The sequence below is a fragment of the Pristiophorus japonicus genome, unplaced genomic scaffold (genome assembly GCF_044704955.1).
Source record: "Pristiophorus japonicus isolate sPriJap1 unplaced genomic scaffold, sPriJap1.hap1 HAP1_SCAFFOLD_351, whole genome shotgun sequence".
NCBI classification, from domain to species: Eukaryota; Metazoa; Chordata; class Chondrichthyes; family Pristiophoridae; genus Pristiophorus; species Pristiophorus japonicus.
In genome coordinates this window covers 453,600-476,000 of record NW_027253336.1, presented here as the reverse complement: position 1 = coordinate 476,000, position 22,401 = coordinate 453,600, and the positions used below count along the sequence as shown (strand labels likewise).

The window sequence follows — 22,401 nt, the reverse complement described above, 5'->3', positions numbered from 1 at the left end:
GCTGAGATTTCCAGCATTTTCTGGGGTTTTTTCAGCGTCCCAGCATAAGCAGTACTTTGCTGTTGTATGTGTGCCCTGTTACTGGGTAATAGAGGCCCTAATGTAGGTCGAGGCCCCTGTTACTGGGTTAATGAGGCCGATTATCAGCAAGGGCAGACATCGACGACGAGGTCCAATACCGCTTCCAGTGCGCCAGCGCAGCCTTCGGCAGCCTGAGGAAGAGAGTGTTTGAAGATCAGGTTCTCAAATCTGCCACCAAGCTCATGGTCCACAGGGCTGGAGTGATATCCGCCCTCCTGTATGGCTCAGTGACGTGGACCATGTACAGTAGACACCTCAAGTCGCTGGAGAAATACCACCAACGATGCCTCTGCGAGATCCTACAAATCCCCTCGGAGGACAGATGCACCAACGTTAGCGTCCTCGACCAGGCCAACATCCCCAGCCTCAAAGCACTGACCACACTCGACCAGCTCCGCTGGACAGGCCACATTGTTCACATGCCCGACACGAGACTCCCAAAGCAAGCGCTCTGCTCGGAACTCCGTCACGGCAAACGAGCCAAAGGTGGGCAGAGGAAATGTTTCAAGAGACACCCTCAAAGCCCCCCTGATAAAATGCAACATCCCCACCGACACCTGGGAGTCCCTGGCCCAAAGACCGCCCTAAGTGGAGGCAGTGCATCCGGGAGGGCGCTGAGCACCTCGAGTCTCATTGCCGAGAGCATGCAGAAAGCAAGCGCAGGCAGCGGAAGGAGCGTGCGGCAAACCAGTCCCACCCACCCTTTCCTCCAACCACTGTCTGTCCCACCTGTGGGACTGTGGCTCTCGTATTGGACTGTTCAGTCACCTGAGAACTCATTTTTAGAGTGGAAGCAAATCTTCCTCGATTTCGAGGGACTGCCTACGATGATGATGAATCTAAGCCGAGGCTGCCTTAGTTCCTTGGGACCTCTTAATTACCTGTTTACTATGTTTCCCTGATGAAATTTGGTTTAATTCGACCTTTCTGTCTCTCCAGCTCCAAAGGAAGCGACACATTGGGAACGACATCGTGGCTGTGATATTTCAGGACGAGAACACTCCCTTCAGCCCAGATATGGTGGCGTCGAACTTTCTTCATGCTTACATCGTGGTGCAGTCCGATCGAACGGAATCAGGAGAACACGTATACAGAGTAAGTGGTTCGGGAACTGGCTGGGGTTTCTCATTCTCCCTCGGGCAGATATCTGTACACTGACTGGTGTCTCTCAGTCCCCTCTCCCTCAGGGAGATATCTGTACACTGACTGGTGTCTCTCAGTCCCCTCTCCCTCAGGGAGATATCTGTACACTGACTGGTGTCTCTCAGTCCCCTCTCTCTCAGGGAGATATCTGTACATTGACTGGTGTCTCTCAGTCCCCTCTCCCTCAGGGAGATATCTGTGCACTGACTGGTGACTCTCAGTCCCTCTCTCTCAGGGAGATATCTGTACACTGACTGGTGTCTCTCAGTCCCCCTCTCCCTCAGGGAGATATCTGGACACTGACTGGTGTCTCTCAGTCCCTCTCCCTCAGGGAGATATCTATACACTGACTGGTGTCTCTCAGTCCCTCTCCCTCAGGGAGATATCGGTACACTGACTGGTGTCTCTCAATCCCTCTCCGTCAGGGAGACATCTGTACACTGACTGGTTCTCTCAGTCCCCTCTCCCTCATATTGTGTGTCCCAGACTCTTAACACCAGCTTTCTCTCGGCAGGTTTCTGTTACTGCTAGAGACGATGTTCCATTCTTTGGGCCACCTCTTCTGAACCCACCTGTCTTTACAAAGGTACGCTTCGCTACTTGACCATAATTGCTGCTTTTCTCTGCATCAAAACACAGTCAGATTAACCTGAGTAATTGCAAGTGTGTTACCTCACACAGGTAAGGCATTCCTGGTCAGAATCTATTAAAGCTTGGCTCCTAACATCAAACAAAACTGCATCCGACAGTGTAGAGCGAGTATTACCCAGTGTTGTACCTGCCCTGGGAGTGTTTGATGGGACAGTGTAGAGGGAGCTTTACTCTATATCTAACCCCGTGCTCTACCTGCCTGGGAGTGTTTGATGGGACAGTGTAGAGGGAGCTTTACTCTGTATCTAACCCGTGCTGTAACTGCCCTGGGAGTGTTTGATGGGACAGTGTAGAGGGAGCTTTACTCTGTATCTAACCCCGTGCTGTACCTGCCTGGGAGTGTTTGATGGGACAGTGTAGAGGGAGCTTTACTCTGTATCTAACCCCCTGTACCTGCCCTGGGAGTGTTTGATGGGACAGTGTAGAGGGAGCTTTACTCTGTATCTAACCCCGTGCTGTACCTGCCCTGGGAGTGTTTGATGGGACAGTGCAGAGGGAGCTTTACTCTGTATCTAACCCCGTGCTGTATCTGCCCTGGGAGTGTTTGATCGGTCAGTGTAGAGGGAGCTTTACTCTGTATCTAACCCCCTGTACCTGCCCTGGGAGTGTTTGATGGGACAGTGCAGAGGGAGTTTTACTCTGTATCTAACCCCGTGCTGTACCTGCCCTGGGAGTGTTTGATGGGACAGTGTAGAGGGAGCTTTACTCTGTATCTAACCCGTGCTGTACCTGCCCTGGGAGAGTTTGATGGGACAGTGTAGAAGGAGCTTTACTCTGTATCTAACCCCCTGTACCTGCCCTGGGAGTGTTTGATGGGACAGTGTAGAGGGAGCTTTACTCTGTATCTAACCCCGTGCTGTACCTGGCCTGGGAGTGTTTGATGGGACAGTGTAGAGGGAGCTTTACTCTGTATCTCTTCCCCCACAGGACCCAGAGTTCCGTGAATTCCTACTCACCAAACTCATCAACGCAGAGTACAGCAGTTATCGATCGGAGAAATTTGGCGCTTTAGAGGTACAGAAAACGGGAAATCTTCCCCTTTTCCCCATCCCTCTCCCTGAACCTCATGATTAACGGGGAGTCTCCAATTTTCTCCATCCTTCTCCCTGAACCCCAGGGTTAACATCTATCCCCCCTCCTGCTCTAGGAGAGGACCAGAGGAGCTCTCTTGAGCAGTCTATACGAGGAACTTCACCTGAGAAGCCAAACCATGGTGGGAATCGGGAGCAACGACGGTGAGAAGGTGGAAGACGGAGAACGAGGGTTCTTCGAGAACTTCAAGGTTAGTTATCAGAGGGAGGAGTCCCTCTCTGTCCCTCCCCGGGCGGGCCGGGAGGAAAAGGTATCTCACCACAATTGTATGGGGTTCCCCCACTCTCTTACCTTCACTGGATTCGCTAAAGGGAGCGCCGCACTGTCGGAGGGGCAGTACTGAGGGAGCGCCGCACTGTCGGAGGGGCAGTACTGAGGGAGCACCGCACTGTCGAAGGGGCAGTACTGAGGGAGCGCCGCACTGTCGGGGCAGTACTGAGGGAGCGCCGCACTGTCGGAGGTGCAGTACTGAGGGAACGCCGCACTGTGGGAGGGGCAGTACTGAGGGTGCGCCATACTGTCGGAGGGGCGGTACTAAGAGAGTGCTGCTCCTGTGAAGCATCTAGGGACATTTTACGACATTATAGGTGCTATATTATTGTTCTTGCAATTGTTGTATTTGTTGCTGTTATTTTGTTCTTGTATTTTTGTAGTTGTTGAATTTTTGTTGTTTTTGTTGTTGTATTTGATGTTGTTGTAGTTGTTGTATTTGTTTTTGTTGTTGTCCCAGACCCAGTCCCAGTCCCTCTCATTCACAATCCCAGTCCCTCTCAGTCTCAGTCCCAGTCCCAGTCCATCCCAGTCCCACTCCCTCTCAGTCTCAGTCCCAGTCCCAGGCCATCCCAGTCCCAGTCCCTCTCAGTCCCAGTCCCTCTCAGTCCCAGTCTCTCTCAGTCCTAGTCCATCCAGTCCCAGTCCCTCTCAGTTCCAGTCCCAGTCCCTCTCAATCCCAATCCCTCCCAGTCTGAGTCCGTCCCAGTCCCTCTCACTCTCAGTCCCAGTCCATCTCAGTCCCAGTCCCTCTCAGTCCCAGTCCCTACCAGTCCCAGTCCCTACCAGTCCCAGTCCCTCTCAGTCCGTGTCCCTCTCAGTCCCAGTCCCTCTCAGTCCCAGTCCCTACCAGTCCGTGTCCCTCTCAGTCCCAGTCCCTCCCAGTCCCAGTCCCTCTCAGTCCCAGTCCATCTCAGTCCCAGTGCCTCTCAATCCCAATCCCTCCCAGTCTGAGTCCATCCCAGTCCCAGTCCCTCTCACTCCCCCAGTCCCTGTCCATCCCAGTCCCAGTCCCAGTCCCTCTCAGTCTCAGTCCATCCCAGTCTCAGTCTCAGTCTGCAGCGTGAGGAGGTGCGTCGCTGAGTCGGGAACAGCGTCGAGGAGGTGCGTGGAGAGGCGTGAGTTCCGGGGTCGGCGAGAGGCCTACAAAAGGCCCAACGCGGCAGCAGTCGGGAGCAGCATGAGGAGGTGCGTCGCTGAGTTGGGAGCAGCGTCGAGGAGGTGCGTGGAGAGGCGTGAGTTCTGAGGTCGGCGAGAGGCCTACAAAAGGCCCAACGCGGCGGCAGTCGGGAGCAGCGTCGAGGAGGTGCGTGGAGAGGCTTGTGCAGGTACAGGGAGAAGGCAAAGAAGAAGTAGAAAGAAACAGAAAGGTGACGTCACAGCCAAGGGGGTAAGTGATTGGCTGGTGATTGGTGAGTAGTTTTTCTTTTTTCTCTTCTATATCAGTGAGTAAACTTAAGCACTGTTGTTGCCAATTTAAGTGTATCTCAGGGTTAAGTCATGGTAGGAGAGCTCGGTCACTTGATATGCTCCTCCTGTACCATGTGGGAACTCAGGGACACTTCCGGTGTCCCTGATGACTACGTGTGCGGAAAGTGTATCCACCTCCAGCTCCTGACGGACCGCGTTGCGGAATTGGAGCTGAGGGTGGATTCACTCTGGAGCATCCACGATGCTGAGAATGACGTAAATAGCATGTTGAGTGAGTTGGTCTGACCGCAGGTGAAGGGTCCACAGCCAGCTGGGGAATGGAAGACCAGCAGGAAGAGCAGTGCAAGGAAGGTAGTGCAGGGGTCCCCTGCGATCATCCCCCTGCAAAACAGATACACCGTTTTGAGTACTGTTGAGGGGGATGACTCATCAGGGGAGGGCAGCAGCAGCCAAGTTCATGGCACCGTGGCTGGCTCTGCTGCACAGGAGGGCAGGAAAAAGAGTGGGAGAGCGATAGTGATCGAGGATTCGATTGTAAGGGCGTTTCTGCGGCCGCAACCGAGACTCCAGGATGGTATGTTGCCTCCCTGGTGCAAGGGTCATGGATGTCTCGGAGCGGGTGCAGGACATTCTGAAAAGGGAGGGTGAACAGCCAGTTGTCGTGGTGCACATTGGTACCAACGATATAGGTTAAAAAAAGGGATGAGGTCCTACGAGACGAATTTAAGGAGTTAGGGGCTAAATTAAAACGTAGGACCTCAAAAGTAGTAAGCTCAGATTGCGACCAGTGCAACGTGCTAGTCAGAGTAGGAATCGCAGGATAGCTCAGATGAATATGTGGCTTGAGCAGTGGTGCAACAGGGAGGGATTCAAATTCCTGGGGCATTGGAACCGGTTCTGGGGGAGGTGGGACCAGTACAAACCGGACAGTCTGCACCTGGGCAGGACCGGAACCAATGTCCGAGGGGGAGTGTTTGCTAGTGCTGTTGGGGAGGAGTTAAACTAATATGGCAGGGGTATGGGAACCAATGCAGGGAGACAGAGGGAAACAGAAAGGAGACAAAAGCAAAAGACAGAAAGGAGATGAAGAAAAGTGGAGGCAGACAAACCCAAGGCAAAAAACAAAAAGGGCCACTAAATGTAAAGGGGCTGCAGGAGGGGTCAAAACTTAAAATCATGGTTTAAAAACTAGTATCAAAACACTCTACCTAAACGCACGCAGCATTCGAAATAAAGTAAATGAGTTGACGGCACAAATCATTACAAATGGGTATGATTTGGTGGCCATTACAGAAACGTGGTTGCAGGGTGGCCAAGACTGGGAATTCAACATACAGGGGTATCTGATGATTCGGAAAGATAGACAAGAAGGGAAAGGAGGTGGGGTAGCTCTGTTAATAAAGGATGATATCAGGGCAGTTGTGAGAGACGATATTGGCTCTAATGAACAAAATGTTGAATCATTATGGGTGGAGATTAGAGATAGTAAGGGGAAAAAGTCACTGGTGGGCGTAGTTTATAGGCCCCCAAATAATAACTTCACGGTGGGGCGGGGAATAATCAAGGGAATAATAGAGGCATGTGAAAAAGGAACGGCAGTAATCATGGGGGATTTTAACCTACATATCGATTGGTCAAATCAAATCGCACGGGGTAGCCTGGAAGAGGAATTCATAGAATGCAAAAGGGATTGTTTCTTAGAACAGTATGTTAGAGAACCTACAAAGGAGCAAGCTATCTTTGATTTGGTCCTGTGTAATGAGACAGGAATAATAAACGATCTCCGAGTAAAAGATCCTCTCGGAATGAGTGATCACAGTATGGTTGAATTTGTAATACAGATTGAGGGTGAGGAAGTAGTATCTCAAACGAGCGTACTATGCTTAAACAAAGGGGACTACAGTGGGATGAGGGCAAAGTTGGCTAAAGTAGACTGGAAACACAGACTAAACGGTGGCACGATTGAGGAACAGTGGAGGACTTTTAAGGAGCTCTTTCATAGTGCTCAACAAAAATATATTCCAATGAAAAAGAAGGGCGGTAAGAGAAGGGATAACCAAGAAAATTAAGGAGAGTATCAAATTAAAAACCAATGCGTATAAGTTGGCCAAGGTTAGTGGGAAAATAGAAGATTGGAAAAATTTTAAACAACAGCAAAGAATGACTAAAAAAGCAATAAAGAAAGGAAAGATAGATTACGAAGGTAAACTTGCGCAAAACATAAAAACGGATAGTAAAAGCTTTTACAGATATATAAATCGAAAAAGAGTGACTAAAGTAAATGTTGGTCCCTTAGAAGATGAGAAGGGGGATTTAATAATGGGAAATGTGGAAATGGCTGAGACCTTAAACAATTATTTTGCTTCGGTCTTCACAGTGGAAGACACAAAAACCATGCCAGAAATTGTTGGCCACAGGAATGTGGGAAGGGAGGACCTTGAGACAATCACTATCACTAGGTGGGTAGTGCTGGACAGGCTAATGGGACTCAAGGTAGAGAAGTCCCCTGGTCCTGATGAAATGCATCCCAGGGTATTAAAAGAGATGGCGGAAGTTATAGCAGATGCATTCGTTATAATCTACCAAAATTCTCTGGACTCTGGGGAGGTACCAGCGGATTGGAAAGCAGCTAATGTAACACCTCTGTTTAAAAAAGGGGGCAGACAAAAGGCAGGTAACCATAGGCCGGTTAGTTTAACATCTGTAGCGGGGAAAATGCTTGAAGCTATCATTAAGGAAGAAATAGCGGGACATCGAGATAGGAATAGTGCAATCAAGCAGTCGCAGCATGGATTCATGAAGGGGAAATCATGTTTAACTAATTTACTGGAATTCTTTGAGGATATAACGAGCATGGTGGATAGAGGTGTACCGATAGATGTGGTGTATTTAGATTTCCAAAAGGCATTCGATAAGGTGCCACACAAAAGGTTACTGCAGAAGATAAAGGTATGTGAGGTCAGTGGAAGTGTATTAGCATGGATAGAGAATTGGCTGACGAACAGAAAGCAGAGAGTCGGGGTAAATGGGTCCTTTTCGGGTTGGAAATCGGTGGTTAGTGGTGTGCCACAGGGATCGGTGCTGGGACCACAACTGTTTACAAGAAACATAGATGACCTGGAAGAGGGGACAGAGTGTAGTGCAACAAAATTTTCAGATGACACAAAGATTAGTGGGGAAGCGGGTTGTGTAGAGGACACAGAGAGGCTGCAAAGAGATTTAGATCGGTTAAGCGAATGGGCTAAGGTTTGGCAGATGGAATACAATGTCGGAAAGTGTGAGGTCATCCACCTTGGGTAAAAAAACAGAAAAAGGGAATATTATTTGAATGGGGAGAAATTACAACATGCTGAGATGCAGAGGGACCTGGGGTTCCTTGTGCATGAAACTCTTTTAGAGTCTACCTATAAAACATAAAACATTAAACCGTGCCACCCGACCTGGATGACACACCAGACATTTACAAGGCCCTTTTTTTTTGTGTGTTTTTCTTTTTTTTGGGTTTTTTTTTTGGGCACTAAAATCACCTTTTTTCCCCAGTGCCCCCTATAAAAGGGAAGGGGACACTAAAAACACCGGCAATTAAAACAAATTAAACTTTAAAACGTAAAATCAAATTAAAATTTGGTTGCCGGGCGTGATGATGCACTCCAGTCCCTCCGGTGCCCACCTCTCGCGGAAGGCCGCGAGCGTACCGGTGGACACCGCGTGCTCCATCTCCAAGGACACCCTGGACCGGATGTAAGAGCGGAAGAGAGGCAGGCAGTCAGGTTGAACGACCGCCCGCTGCCTGGACCGGCTGATGGCACCCTTGGCCGTGCCCAGGAGCAGTCCTACGAGGAGGCCCTCGGACTTACCCGCTCCCCTCCGCACAGGGTGCCCGAAGATCAGGAGAGTGGGACTGAAGTGCAGCCAGAATTTCAGGAGCAGCCGCTTCAAGTAATGGAACAGGGGCTGCAACCTCGTGCACTCAATAAAAACATGGAACACGGACTCCTCCAGACCGCAGAAATTGCAGGCGGCCTGGGAGTCCGTGAACCGGCTTAAAAATTTGTTGCACGGCACTGCTCTGTGCACCACCCTCCAGGCCAAGTCCCCGATGAATAGTGGGAGGACCCCTGCATAGAGTGCCCTCCATCGGCGACCCCCGCCTCAACCCTAAAAGTTAGTTTGCAGGTGCAGCAGGTAATCAGGAAGACGAATGGAATGTTGGCCTTCATTGCGAGAGGGATGGAGTACAAAAGCAGGGAGGTCCTTCTGCAACTGTACCGGGTATTGGTGAGGCCGCACCTGGAGTACTGCGTGCAGTTTTGGTCACCTTACTTAAGGAAGGATATACTAGCTTTGGAGGGGGTACAGAGATGATTCACTAGGCTGATTCAGAAGATGAGGGGGTTACCTTATGATGATAGATTGATTGGGTCTTTACTCGTTGGAGTTCAGAAGGATGAGGGGTGATCTGAAAGAAACATTTAAAACAATGAAAGGGATAGACAAGATAGAGGCAGAGAGGTTGTTTCCACTGGTCGGGGAGACTAGAACTAGGGGGCACAGCCTCAAAATACGGGGGAGCGAATTTAAAACCGAGTTGAGAAGAAATTTCTTCTCCCAGAGGGTTGTGAATCTGTGGAATTCTCTGCCCAAGGAAGCAGTTGAGGCTAGCTCATTGAATGTATTGAAATCACAGATAGATAGATTTTTAACCAATAAAGGAATTAAGGGTTACGGGGAGCGGGCGGGTAAGTGGAGCTGAGTCCACGGCCAGATCAGCCATGATCTTGTTGAATGGCAGAGCAGGCTCGAGGGGCTAGATGGCCTGCTCCTGTTCCTAATTCTTATGTTCTTATGTTCAGTCTCATTCCCTCACAGTCCCAATCCATCTCAGTCTCAGTCCCTCCCAGTCCCAATCCCTCTTAGTCCCAGCCCCTCTCAGTCCCAGTCCCTCCAGTCCCAGTCCCAGCCCAAGTCTCTCTCAGTCTCAGTCCCAGTTCCAGTTCCTCCCAGTTCCAGTCTATCCCAGTCCCAGTCCCTCTCAGTCCCTGTCCCAGCCAGTTCCAGTCCATCCCAGTCCCAGCCCCTCTCAGTCCTAGTCCCTCCAGTCCCAGTCCCAGCCAAAGTCCCTCTCAGTCTCAGTCCCAGTTCCAGTTCCTCCCAGTCCCAGTCCCTCTCAGTCCCAGTCCCTCCCAGTCCCAGTCCCTCTCAGTCCCAGTCCCTCTCAGTCCCAGTCCCTTTCAGTCCCAGTCCCTCTCAGTCCCAGTCCCTTTCATAGAAACATATAAAATAGGTGCAGGAGTAGGCCATTCAGCCCTTCTAGCCTGCACCGCCATTCAATGAGTTCATGGCTGAACATGCAACTTCAGTACCCCCTTCCTGCTTTCTCGCCATATCCCTTGATCCCCCGAGTAGTAAGGACTTCATCTAACTCCCTTTTGAATATATTTAGTGAATTGGCCTCAACTACTTTCTGTGGTAGAGAATTCCACAGGTTCACCACTCTCTAGGTGAAGAAGTTTCTCCTCATCTCGGTCCTAAATGGCTTACCCCTTATCCTTAGACTGTGACCCCTGGTTCTGGACTTCCCCAACATTGGGAACATTCTTCCTGCATCTAACCTGTCTAAACCTGTCAGAATTTTAAACATTTCTATGAGGTCCCCTCTCATTCTTCTGAACTCCAGTGAATACAAGCCCAGTTGATCCAGTCTTTCTTGATAGGTCAGTCCCACCATCCCGGGAATCAGTCTGGTGAATCTTCGCTGCACTCCCTCAATAGCAAGAATGCCCTTCCTCAAGTTAGGAGACCAAAACTGTACACAATACTCCAGGTACGGCTTCACCAATGCCCTGTACAACTGTAGCAACACCTCCCTGCCCCTGTACTCAAATCCCCTCGCTATGAAGGCCAACATGCCATTTGCTTTCTTAACCGCCTGCTGTACCTGCATGCCAACCTTCAATGACTGATGTACCATGACACCCAGGTCTCGTTGCACCTCCCCTTTTCCTAATCTGTCACCATTCAGATAATAGTCTGTCTCTCTGTTTTACCACCAAAGTGGATAACCTCACATTTATCCACATTATACTTCATCTGCCATGCATTTGCCCACTCACCAAACCTATCCAAGTCACTCTGCAGCCTCATAGCATCCTCCTCGCAGCTCACACTGCCACCCAACTTAGTGTCATCCGCAAATTTGGAGATACTACATTTAATCCCCTCGTCTAAATCATTAATGTACAATGTAAGCAGTTGGGGCCCCAGCACAGAACCTTGCAGTACCCCACTAGTCACTGCCTGCCATTCTGAAAAGTACCCATTTACTCCTACTCTTTGCTTCCTGTCTGCCAACCAGTTCTCAATCCACGTCAGCACAGTACCCCCAATCCCATTTGCTTTAACTTTGCACATTAATCTCTTGTGTGGGACCTTGTCGAAAGCCTTCTGAAAGTCCAAGTATACCACATCAACTGGTTCTCCCTTGTCCACTTTACTGGAAACATCCTCAAAAAATTCCAGAAGATTTGTCAAGCATGGTTTCCCTTTCACAAATCCATGCTGATTTGGACCTATCATGTCACCATTTTCCAAATGCACTGCTATGACATCCTTAATAATTGATTCCATCATTTTACCCACTACTGAGGTCAGGCTGACCGGTCTATAATTCCCTGTTTTCTCTCTCGCTCCTTTTTGAAAAAGTGGGGTTACATTGGCTACCCACCACTCGATAGGAACTGATCCAGAGTCTATGGAATGTTGGAAAATGACTGTCAATGCATCCGCTATTTCCAAGGCCACCTCCTTAAGTACTCTGGGATGCAGTCCATCAGGCCCTGGGGATTTATCGGCCTTCAATCCCATCAATTTCCCCAACACAATTTCCCGACTAATAAAGATTTCCCTCAGTCCTTCCTCCTTACTAGACCCTCTGACCCCTTTTATATCCGGAAGGTTGTTGGTGTCCTCCTTAGTGAATACCAAACCAAAGTACTTGTTCAATTGGTCTGCCATTTCTTTGTTCCCCGTTATGACTTCCCCTGATTCTGACTGCAGGGGACCTACGTTTGTCTTTACTAACCTTTTTCTCTTTACATACCTATAGAAACTTTTGCAATCCGCCTTAATGTTCCCTGCAAGCTTCTTCTCGTACTCCATTTTCCCTGCCCTAATCAAAACCTTTGTCCTCCTCTGCTGAGTTCTAAATTTCTCCCAGTCCCCGGGTTCGCTGCTATTTCTGGCCAATTTGTATGCCACTTCCTTGGCTTTAATACTATCCCTGATTTCCCTTGATAGCCACGGTTGAGCCACCTTCCCTTTTTTATTTTTATGCCAGACAGGAATGTACAATTGTTGTAGTTCATCCATGCGGTCTCTAAATGTCTGCCATTGCCCATCCACAGTCAACCCTTTAAGTATCATTCGCCAATCTATCCTAGCCAATTCACGCCTCATACCTTCAAAGTTACCCTTCTTTAAGTTCTGGACCATGGTCTCTGAATTAACTGTTTCATTCTGCATCCTAATGCAGAATTCCACCATATTATGGTCACTCTTCCCCAAGGGGCCTCGCACAATGAGATTGCTAATTAATCCTCTGTCATTACACAACACCCAGTCTAAGATGGCCTCCCCCCTAGCTGGTTCCTCGACATATTGGTCTAGAAAACCATCCCTTATGCACTCCAGGAAATCCTCCTCCACCGTATTGCTTCCAGTTTGGCTCGCCCAATCTATGTGCATATTAAAGTCACCCATTATAACTGCTGCACCTTTATTGCATGCACTCCTAATTTCCTGTTTGATACCCTCCCCAACATCACTACTACTGTTTGGAGGTCTGTACACAACTCCCACTAACGTTTTTTGCCCTTTGGTGTTCTGCGGCTCTGCCCATATAGATTCCATATCATCCAAGCTAATGTCCTTCCTAACTATTGCATTAATCTCCTCTTTAACCAGCAATGCTACCCCACCTCCTTTTCCTTTTATTCTATCCTTCCTGAATGTTGAATACCCCTGGATGTTGAGTTCCCAGCCCTGATCATCCTGGAGCCACGTCTCCGTAATCCCAATCACATCATATTTGTTAACATCTATTTGCACAGTTAATTCATCCACCTTATTGTGGATACTCCTTGCATTAAGACACACAGCCATCAGGCTTGTTTTTTTTAACACCCTTTGTCCTTTTAGAATTTTGCTGTACAGTGGCCCTTTTTGTTCTTTGCCTTGGGTTTCTCTGCCCTCCACTTTTCCTCATCTCCTTTCTGTCTTTTGCTTTTGCCTCCTTTTTGTCTCCCTCTGTCTCCCTGCATTGATTCCCATCCCCCTGCCATATTAGTTTAACTCCTCCCCAACAGCACTAGCAAACACTCCCCCTAGGACATTGGTTCCGGTCCAGCCCAGGTGCAGACCGTCCGGTTTGTACTGGTCCCACCTCCCCCAGAACCGGTTCCAATGCCCCAGGAATTTGAAACCCTCCCTGCTGCACCACTGCTCAAGCCACGTATTCATTTGCGCTATCTTGCGATTCCTACTCTGACTCAGTCCCTCTCAGTCCCAGTCCCTCTCAGTCCCAGTCCCAGTCCCTCTTAGTCCCAGCCACTCTCAGTCCCAGTCCCTCCAGTCCAAGTCCCAGCCCAAGTCCCTCTCAGTCTCAGTCCCAGTTCCAGTCCCTCCCAGTCCCAGTCCCTCCCAGTCGCAGTCCATCCGAGTCCCAGTCCCTCTCAGTCCCAGTCCCTCTCAGTCTCAGTCCCAGTCCCAGTTCCTCTCATTCCCAGTCCCAATACATCTCAGTCCCAGTCCCAGTCCATCCCAATCCCAGTCCATCTCATTCCCAGTCCCAGTCCATCTCATTCCCAGTCACAGTCCCTCTCAGTCACAGCCCCTCACAGTTCCAGTCCCTCCCAGTCCCAGTCCCTCTCAGTCCCAGACCCTCTCAGTCCCAGACCCTCTCAGTCCCAGTCTTTTTCAGTCCCAGTCATCCTGTCCCAGTCCCTCTCAGTCCCTGGCCATCCCAGTCCCAGTCCATCCCAGTCCCAGTCCATCCCAGTCCCAGTCCCTCTCAGTCCCAGTCCCTCTCAGTCCCAGTCCCTCACAGTCCCAGTCCCTCACAGACCCAGACCCTCTCAGTCCCAGTCCCTCTCAGTCCCAGTCCCTCTCAGTCGCAGTCCATCCCAGTCCCAGTCCCTCTCAGTCCCAGTCCCTCACAGTCCCAGTCCCTCACAGTCCCAGTCCCTCACAGACCCAGACCCTCTCAGTCCCAGTCCATCCCAGTCCCAGTCCCTCTCAGTCCCAGTCCCTCTCAGTCCCAGTCCATCCCAGTCACAGTCCATCCCAGTCCCAGTCCCTGTCCCTCCCAGTCCCAGTCCCTCTCAGTCCCAGTCCCTTTCAGTCTCAGTCCGTCCCAGTCCCAGTCCCTCTCAGTCCCTGTCCCTCTCAGTCCCAGTCCCTCTCAGTCCCAGTCCCTCTCAGTCCCAGTCTCTCTTAGTCTCAGTCCGTCCCAGTCCCAGTCCCTCTCAGTTCCAGTCCCTCTCAGTTCCAGTCCCTTTCAGTCCCAGTCCCTCTTTGTCCCAGTCCCTCTCAGTCCCAGTCCCTGTCCCTCCCAGTCCCTGTCCCTCTCAGTCCCAGTCCCTCTCAGTCCCAGTCCCTCTCAGTCCCAGTCCCTCTCAGTCCCAGTCCCTCCCAGTCCCAGTCCCTCCCAGTCCCAGTCCCTCTCAGTCCCAGTCCCTCTCAGTCTCAGTCCATCCCAGTCCCAGTCCCTCTCAGTCCCTGTCCCTCTCAGTCCCAGTCCATCCCAGTCCCAGTCCCTCTCAGTCCCAGACCCTCTCAGTCCCAGACCCTCTCAGTCCCAGTCCTTTTCAGTCCCAGTCCTTCTGTCCCAGTCCCTCTCAGTCCCTGGCCATCCCAGTCCCAGTCCATCCCAGTCCCAGTCCATCCCAGTCCCAGTCCCTCTCAGTCCCAGTCCCTCTCAGTCTCAGTCCGTCCCAGTCCCAGTCCCTCTCAGTCCCTGTCCCTCCCAGTCCCAGTCCCTCTCAGTCCCAATCCCTCTCAGTCCCAGTCCCTCTCAGTCCCAGTCCCTCACAGTCCCAGTCCCTCACAGTCCCAGTCCCTCTTTGTCCCAGACCCTCTCAGTCCCAGTCCCTCTCAGTCCCAGTCCCTGTCCATCCCAGTCCCAGTCCCTCTCAGTCCCAGTCCCTCTCAGTCCCAGTCCCTCTCAGTTCCAGTCCCTCTCAGTCCCAGTCCCTCCCAGTCCCAGTCCCTCTCAGTCCCCATCCCAGTCCCAGTCCCTCTTAGTCCTCGTCCCCCTGACCAGTGCGGGGACCTGGTTGGAGGACGGCGCTCTAACCTGCTTCCTTTCCTTGTCTGGCAGCGTGCGATCAGAGGCCGGAGCCAGTCCTTTGATATGATGGGAACACCAGCCAGGCGGAGCCTCCTTACCGGTAATAGTCGACCCCAACTCACAACGGATGGCCAGAAGTCAGGAGGCAATGTAAGGAAACCCCATCTCCCCACATCGTCCCAAACCGGGGGAGGGGACGGCACGGGCCTGACTCCCAGCCACAGATACTTTGGGGCAGGGGGTCTGGTGTCCATGGCAGGGGAGAGTGTCCATGGGCTGTGGGAGGGGATTAAATGGGTGGATAGAGTCAGTGATAGGGGAGAGTGTCCATGGGCCATGGGAGGGGATTGAATGGGTGGGTCGAGTCAGTGATAGGGGAGAGTGTATATGGGCTGTGGGAGATTAAATGGGTGGGGAGAGTCAGTGATAGGGGAGAGCGTCCAAGGGCTGTGGGAGAGGATTAAATGGGTAGGTAGATCAGTGATAGGGGAGAGTGTACATGGGCTGTGGGAGTGGATTAAGTGGGTGGATAGATCAGTGATAGGGGAGAGTGTACATGGGCTGTGGGAGTGGATTAAGTGGGTGGATAGATCAGTGATAGGGGAGAGTGCACATGGGCTGTGGGAGTGGATTAAGTGGGTGGATAGATCAGTGATGGGAGAGAGTGTACATGGGCTGTGGGAGTGGATTAAGTGGGTGGATAGATCAGTGATGGGAGAGAGTGTACATGGGCTGTGGGAGTGGATTAAGTGGGTGGATAGATCAGTGATAGGGGAGAGTGTAAATGGGCTGTGGGAGTGGATTAAGTGGGTAGGTAGATCAGTGATAGGGGAGAGTGTACATGGGCTGTGGGAGTGGATTAAGTGGGTGGATAGATCAGTGATAGGGGAGAGTGTACATGGGCTGTGGGAGTGGATTAAGTGGGTGGATAGATCAGTGATAGGGGAGAGTGCACATGGGCTGTGGGAGTGGATTAAGTGGGTAGGTAGATCAGTGATAGGGGAGAGTGTACATGGGCTGTGGGAGTGGATTAAGTGGGTAGGTAGATCAGTGATAGGGGAGAGTGTACATGGGCTGTGGGAGTGGATTAAGTGGGTGGATAGATCAGTGATAGGGGAGAGTGTAAATGGGCTGTGGGAGTGGATTAAGTGGGTGGATAGATCAGTGATAGGGGAGAGTGTACATGGGCTGTGGGAGTGGATTAAGTGGGTGGATAGATCAGTGATAGGGGAGAGTGTACATGGGCTGTGGGAGTGGATTAAGTGGGTGGATAGATCAGTGATAGGGGAGAGTGTACATGGGCTGTGGGAGTGGATTAAGTGGGTAGGTAGATCAGGATAGGGGAGAGTGTACATGGGCTGTGGGAGTGGATTAAGTGGGTGGGTAGATCAGTGATAGGGGAGAGTGTAAATGGGCTGTGGGAAGGGATTGAATGGGTGGGTAGATCAGTGATAGGGGAGAGTGTTACATGGGCTGTGGGAGTGGATTAAGTGGGTAGGTAGATCAGTGATAGGGGAGAGTGTACATGGGCTGTGGGAGTGGATTAAGTGGGTAGGTAGATCAGTGATAGGGGAGAGTGTACATGGGCTGTGGGAGTGGATTAAGTGGGTGGATAGATCAGTGATAGGGGAGAGTGTAAATGGGCTGTGGGAGTGGATTAAGTGGGTGGATAGATCAGTGATAGGGGAGAGTGTACATGGGCTGTGGGAGTGGATTAAGTGGGTGGATAGATCAGTGATAGGGGAGAGTGTACATGGGCTGTGGGAGTGGATTAAGTGGGTGGATAGATCAGTGATAGGGGAGAGTGTACATGGGCTGTGGGAGTGGATTAAGTGGGTAGGTAGATCAGGATAGGGGAGAGTGTACATGGGCTGTGGGAGTGGATTAAGTGGGTGGGTAGATCAGTGATAGGGGAGAGTGTAAATGGGCTGTGGGAAGGGATTGAATGGGTGGGTAGATCAGTGATAGGGGAGAGTGTTACATGGGCTGTGGGAGTGGATTAAGTGGGTAGGTAGATCAGTGATAGGGGAGAGTGTACATGGGCTGTGGGAGTGGATTAAGTGGGTGGGTAGATCAGTGATAGGGGAGAGTGTACATGGGCTGTGGGAAGGGATTGAATGGGTGGGGAGAGTCAGTGATAGGGGAGCGTGTCCATGGGCTATGGGAGGGGATTAGCCATTTCTCACTGATATGTTGGATTTTTCTTCACTCTCCATGACCTGGGATCAGATCCTGGCACAGGTTGAGGGGGTTGTAGGACTCCTCTCACTATGTATGATGACTGAGTGTGGGGACTATGGGGTCAGACACTGACCTTTCCTCCCTATGTGGTCATATCCCCGTCACGTTTGGCTGGACGCGGTCTGAACACGTTCTCCTTTTCCTTTCAGGGTGCGGGGCTTCCTGGGCGGAGTCCCACATGTAATCGGGGCGGCCAGTTCCGAGGTGCTGGTATCATGTCAGAGACTATTGAAGAAGTTCAGGAGAAAGGGTAAGCGGGGCCACGGAGGGAGATGCAGTCGCTGTCGACAAAAGGAGTGTCAATCGACCAAAAATGTACCTCCTCCCAGTTACAGACCCTGTTCCCTATCGGAGGGGGATTAACCCTCTCACCCACCTCCTCCCAGTTACAGACACCGGGCAGCCTGTTCCCGATGGGAGGGGGATTAACCTTCTCGCAAACACCTCCCGGTTACAGACCCCGGGCAGCCTGTTCCCTTTTGGAGGGGGATTAACCCTCTCACCCACCTCCTCCCAGTTACAGACACCGGGCAGTCTGCTCCCTATCGGAGGGGAATTAACCCTCTCACCCACCTCCTCCCAGTTACAGACACCGGGCAGTCTGTTCCCTATCGGAGGGGAATTAACCCTCTCACCCACCGCCTCCCAGTTACAGACCTGTAATATCTGTAGCTCCACACTGTGGACGCCTGTGTTACTGCAGCTACTGCTGTTTAATAAAGAGCAGGTCACTTGACCAGCAGGTCAGAAGATTCCGGAAGGTCAGGTAAGATGCAGCCATCTTACAGGTTGTGTGTTGTGTGCTCTCCGAAGATATGACATTTGGCGACGAGAATGGGATCTAATCGGATAATACAAAGCTGAAATTTTTGTTGGTGAAGGATTCAGCCAGCCGACAGAGAGTCTTTGAGAACTTCTCTATTTTTGGAAACAACTACAAATCCGAGGTAAATTACGAGCATACTAGGTGAAACTTCCAGAGCCAAAATTGCTGCCCCTATGGGAGTTATAGGGCATTTGGGGGCATTTCAACGCGACCGTGAAAGTTTCAGAGCATATGTGGATCGGCTACAAATGTTTCTCACTGCAAATAATATAATTGATGATAATATAAATAATGAAGACAATAACCGGGCAGTGTTGGAACGAAAAAGAGCTATATTCTTAACTGAGGCCGGGCCCGAATTGTATGAAACGCGGATAAATTTGTTTGTGCCTGACAAGCCAAAGGATACAATGCTGAAACAGATTCTAACTAAGTTAGAACAACATTACAGCCCCGTTCCGTTAGAAATTGCTGAACGTTATCATTTCGGAATACGAAATCAGAAGGCCAAAGAAAATATCAGTGAGTACAGTGAGCATTAAAAAAGCTATCTATTCACTGTAATTTCGTAGACTTTCAGAACCGAACATTGCGAGACCGTTTTGGTTTTTGGGATGAAAAATTATGCGATCAGAAGAAAGTTATTGACGACGCCTAACTTGACTTGATTTAGCTTGTCAGACAGCTAGGTCGATGAGCAAGGCCGACCAATATTCCCAAGAATTTCATACTAATTTCAGTCATCAGACAACCAAGGTGAATCGCCTGCAGGTTCAAAGTAAAAAGCGGTGGGGCCCCAAAGTCTCAGAAACTGGAATGGGAACAGAGCATTGACGTCCTGCTATCGGTGCCTGGGACAACACATTGCTCAAAGTTGTCCATATGTGAAGGCAGAATGTTTTGTCTGCAGGAAAACTGGGCATCTTGCGAAGGCATGCCGACTGAAGGGTAAACCAGCTTTCAAAGCTATGAGTAGAAATCCCCAGAGACTACATAGCATGGAAGAACAACAACAGCACGAGGAGATGTTGGAGCTAAACGTCATCAGGAGCACGAGGTTAACAGACGGCGATTCGAAAAGTATCATAATAGATGTTGCAGGATTCAAGCTACCCATGGAAATTGACACTGGTGCATCCATGAGTGTAGTACCGGAGTCGCTATACCTCGACAAATTGCGGGATTTCCTATTGGAGAAAGCCAAGATAGAGCTGCGAGGCTTCTCGGGAGAGAACATTCCGGTGGTAGGTCGTATCACCGTACCGGTGCAATACAAGGATCAAGTTCAGAGCTTGCCTCTAATAGTAGTGGCAGGAGACAAGCCTGCCTTACTAGGAAGAAATTGGTTGGGATCACTGAAGCTGGATTGGAGTGAGATTTTTCGTGTTGAAACGAGATTTGTGTCAAAGGATGATGTCATCAAGAATTATCCGAAGGTGTTCTGCGAAACGGGCAGTCCGATCCAAGGCTTTAAGGCGAGTGTCAGGGTACAGGAGGAGGCTAGATCGCTTTACTGCAAGCTGCGTTCCGTACCATATGCACTCAAGGAGAAAGTTGAGCAAGAACGCAAAAGACTAGAGACTGAGAACATTATTTCTAAGATAGATCGATGTAATTGGGCTACATCCATTGTTGTTGTACCTAAGTCCGATGGTAAGGTAAGATTGTGTGGTGATTATAAAGTAACCGTAAACCAGGTTCTGGAGGATAATGTCTCCAATACATTGCCAAATATAGAAGATTTTTTCACAACACTGATAGGGGATCAGATTTTCTCAAAGTTGGATTTTATGAATGCCTACTTACAGCTTGAATTAGATGATGAGTCCAAGTCATGCTTGACTATAAATACCCATCTAGGCCTATATCAATTTAATAGGCTACCATTTGGAGTGTCTTCCGCCCCTGCCATATTCCAAGGGGTAATGAACCAGATTTTGCAAGGTATCGAAGGGGTAATATGTTACTTAGATGGCATACTAATTTCAGCACCAAATAAGAGAAGCACAGAGTACGAGTGTCTGATTGCAAGTGTGAGTTATTTCAAAACTCAGTGGAGTACTTTAGGGTACAGAGTAGACAAAGATGCTTTACATCCTACCAAGGAAAAACTGGATGCAATCACAAATGCACCCACTTCCAAGAATGTCACTGAACTTCGATCATTTTTGGGTCTTTTGAACTATTATGGGAAGTTCCTACCAAATTTGGCTACAGTATTACATCCACTGAGTGAACTATTGAAAAAACAGGTCCATTGGAAGTGGTCAAAAGAATGCATTCAAGGAGTGTAAAAGCAACTTGGTAGAGAGCGCCATGTTAGTTCACTATGACGTATCTCAGGAGATCAAGCTAGCATGTGATGCCTCTCCGTATGGAGTTGGGGCAGTAATCTCTCATGTATCAAGTAGTGGGGAGGAGAGACCAATTGCTTTTTGCTTCCCGCACTCTCAGTGAGAGTAATTATGCGCAAATCGAAAGGAAAGCTTTGGCATTAATTTTTGGGGTCAAGAAGTTCCACAAATAGTTGTATGGTCGTAAGTTTACTCTCGTTATGGACCATAAGCCCCTGACAGCAGTCCTCCATCCAAAGTCCCCAGTTCCAACTCTAGCTGCAGCCCGAATACAGAGATGGGCTTTGATTTTGTCAGCATATACATATGATATTGAATACAGACTATCAGCTGATCACAGTAATGCTGATGCTATGTCTAGATTGCCTTCCCCATCGCAAGTTACACCCGATAGGGAAGAGGTGTTCTATTTTTCATACATTGATGAACTACCAGTCACAGCTGAAGAGATTGGTAGAGCAACCAAACATGACCTAGTTATGTCAAAGGTGTATGATTATTTTGCAAACGGATAGCCAAACCAGGTAACAGACAAAGATATTCATCCATTCTTCATTCGTAGGAATGAATTATAAGTTGATAAAGATTGTATCATGTGGGGTGCAAGAGTGGTTATACCAAATAAATTCAGGTCCAAATTATTAGGAGACCTCCATGACCAGCACCTGGGAATGTGCTTGACCAAGAGTTTTGCATGCGGTTACTTATGTTGGCCAGCTCTTGATAAAGTCAGTGCACATGTCAATTGGTAAGCAAGCAACCACCATCATTATCATTACATCCATGGAAATGGTCTCCCAGGGTGTGACAAAGGCTGCAATTGATTTTGCTGAGCTAGAAGGACAACACTTGTTCATTGTGATTGATAACCATTCGAAGTGGGACGAGGTGTTTCCAATGTGGAAAATAACAAGTAATACATTAGACATTTTGCGAAGATTATTTTCTTCATTTGGCCTCCTAGAAGAAATTGTTTTGGATAATGGACCACAATTTTGTTCAGAAGAATTTGCACAGTTCACGAGCAAAAATGGTGTGAAACATACCAAGGATCCACCATACCACCCTGCTTCAAATGGTGCAGCAGAGCGCAGAGTACAAATTGTAAAACGTGCCCTCATCAAACAAATGTTGGATCCAAATCCAAAGAAACGACAGTTGTCATTGGATCACAAATTGGCTAAATTTCTAATTACGTATCGTAATACTCCTCACACAACTACTGGTAGAACACCAGCAGAGTTGTTTCTCAAACGACAGCCACGAAACAGATTCTCGTTGTTAAAACCAAACTTGGCACAGTCCGTAGAAGAGACACAATTAAGACAGAAAGAGAATCATGATAGAGGTAGAGTAAAAGAGAGAAGTGTGAAATTAAATCAGAAAGTGAGAGTGAAGAACCATCACTATAAATGGTTAAAGTGGTTACTAGGAAGAGTGGTGAAGATATGTGGTCCTCACACATATTTGGTCAAGATGTTTGATCATGGACAGGTTAGGTTTGTTCACATTGATCATATTTTACCCACAGACATGGAAGTAGTTGAGAGTGGGAGTGATTCAATTATTTCTGACTCATCAGATAGTTTTGATACATCAGTAGCATATCCTACATTCAATGTACTGGAAACAAATCCAAGAGAAAGTCAGAATTTAAGTCTGAGTCCGAGTCAGGAAAATAAATAGTCTGAAGTTAGTGAGAGTTCAAATGGAAATCAAGGGCATCCGTTGGAGGAAAACTTCCTTCAGGATCAGCCTCGAATGAGTTTAAATTCGACACCATGTTTGGAAGGTTCTGTTCGAGAGTGAAGGTATCCTCTTCAAAACAGAAAACAGGTGGTTAAGCTTGATTTGTAAATATGGCAAAATAAGTCCATATCTTTTGTTATGTATAACCATGCAAGTTATGTATGATGATTGGTTATTATAACAACTTCTTCATTAAAGAGGGAGCAGTGTAATGTCTG

The 22,401-nt window shown here is 49.2% G+C and overlaps 2 protein-coding genes across 2 annotated transcripts in view; both read left to right on the top strand.

Moving 5' to 3' along the window:
* Nucleotides 1–22,401, top strand: part of LOC139250220 (uncharacterized) — a gene marked incomplete at its 5' end in the record, with an annotated part of 267,845 nt that overhangs the window by 48,024 nt on the left and 197,420 nt on the right. The window contains 6 exons of the mRNA XM_070872713.1: nucleotides 1,021–1,176; nucleotides 1,739–1,810; nucleotides 2,803–2,889; nucleotides 3,023–3,157; nucleotides 15,044–15,163; nucleotides 17,404–17,504. Coding sequence (XP_070728814.1) covers nucleotides 1,021–1,176; nucleotides 1,739–1,810; nucleotides 2,803–2,889; nucleotides 3,023–3,157; nucleotides 15,044–15,163; nucleotides 17,404–17,504 — 671 coding nt within the window. The remainder of the gene's footprint in view (nucleotides 1–1,020; nucleotides 1,177–1,738; nucleotides 1,811–2,802; nucleotides 2,890–3,022; nucleotides 3,158–15,043; nucleotides 15,164–17,403; nucleotides 17,505–22,401) is intronic.
* On the top strand, nucleotides 5,504–14,368 carry LOC139250217 (uncharacterized). Its single transcript, XM_070872709.1, has 2 exons — nucleotides 5,504–5,520; nucleotides 13,219–14,368. The coding sequence occupies exons 1-2, from the start codon at nucleotides 5,504–5,506 to the stop codon at nucleotides 14,159–14,161; spliced, it is 960 nt and encodes a 319-aa protein (XP_070728810.1). The 3' UTR covers nucleotides 14,162–14,368.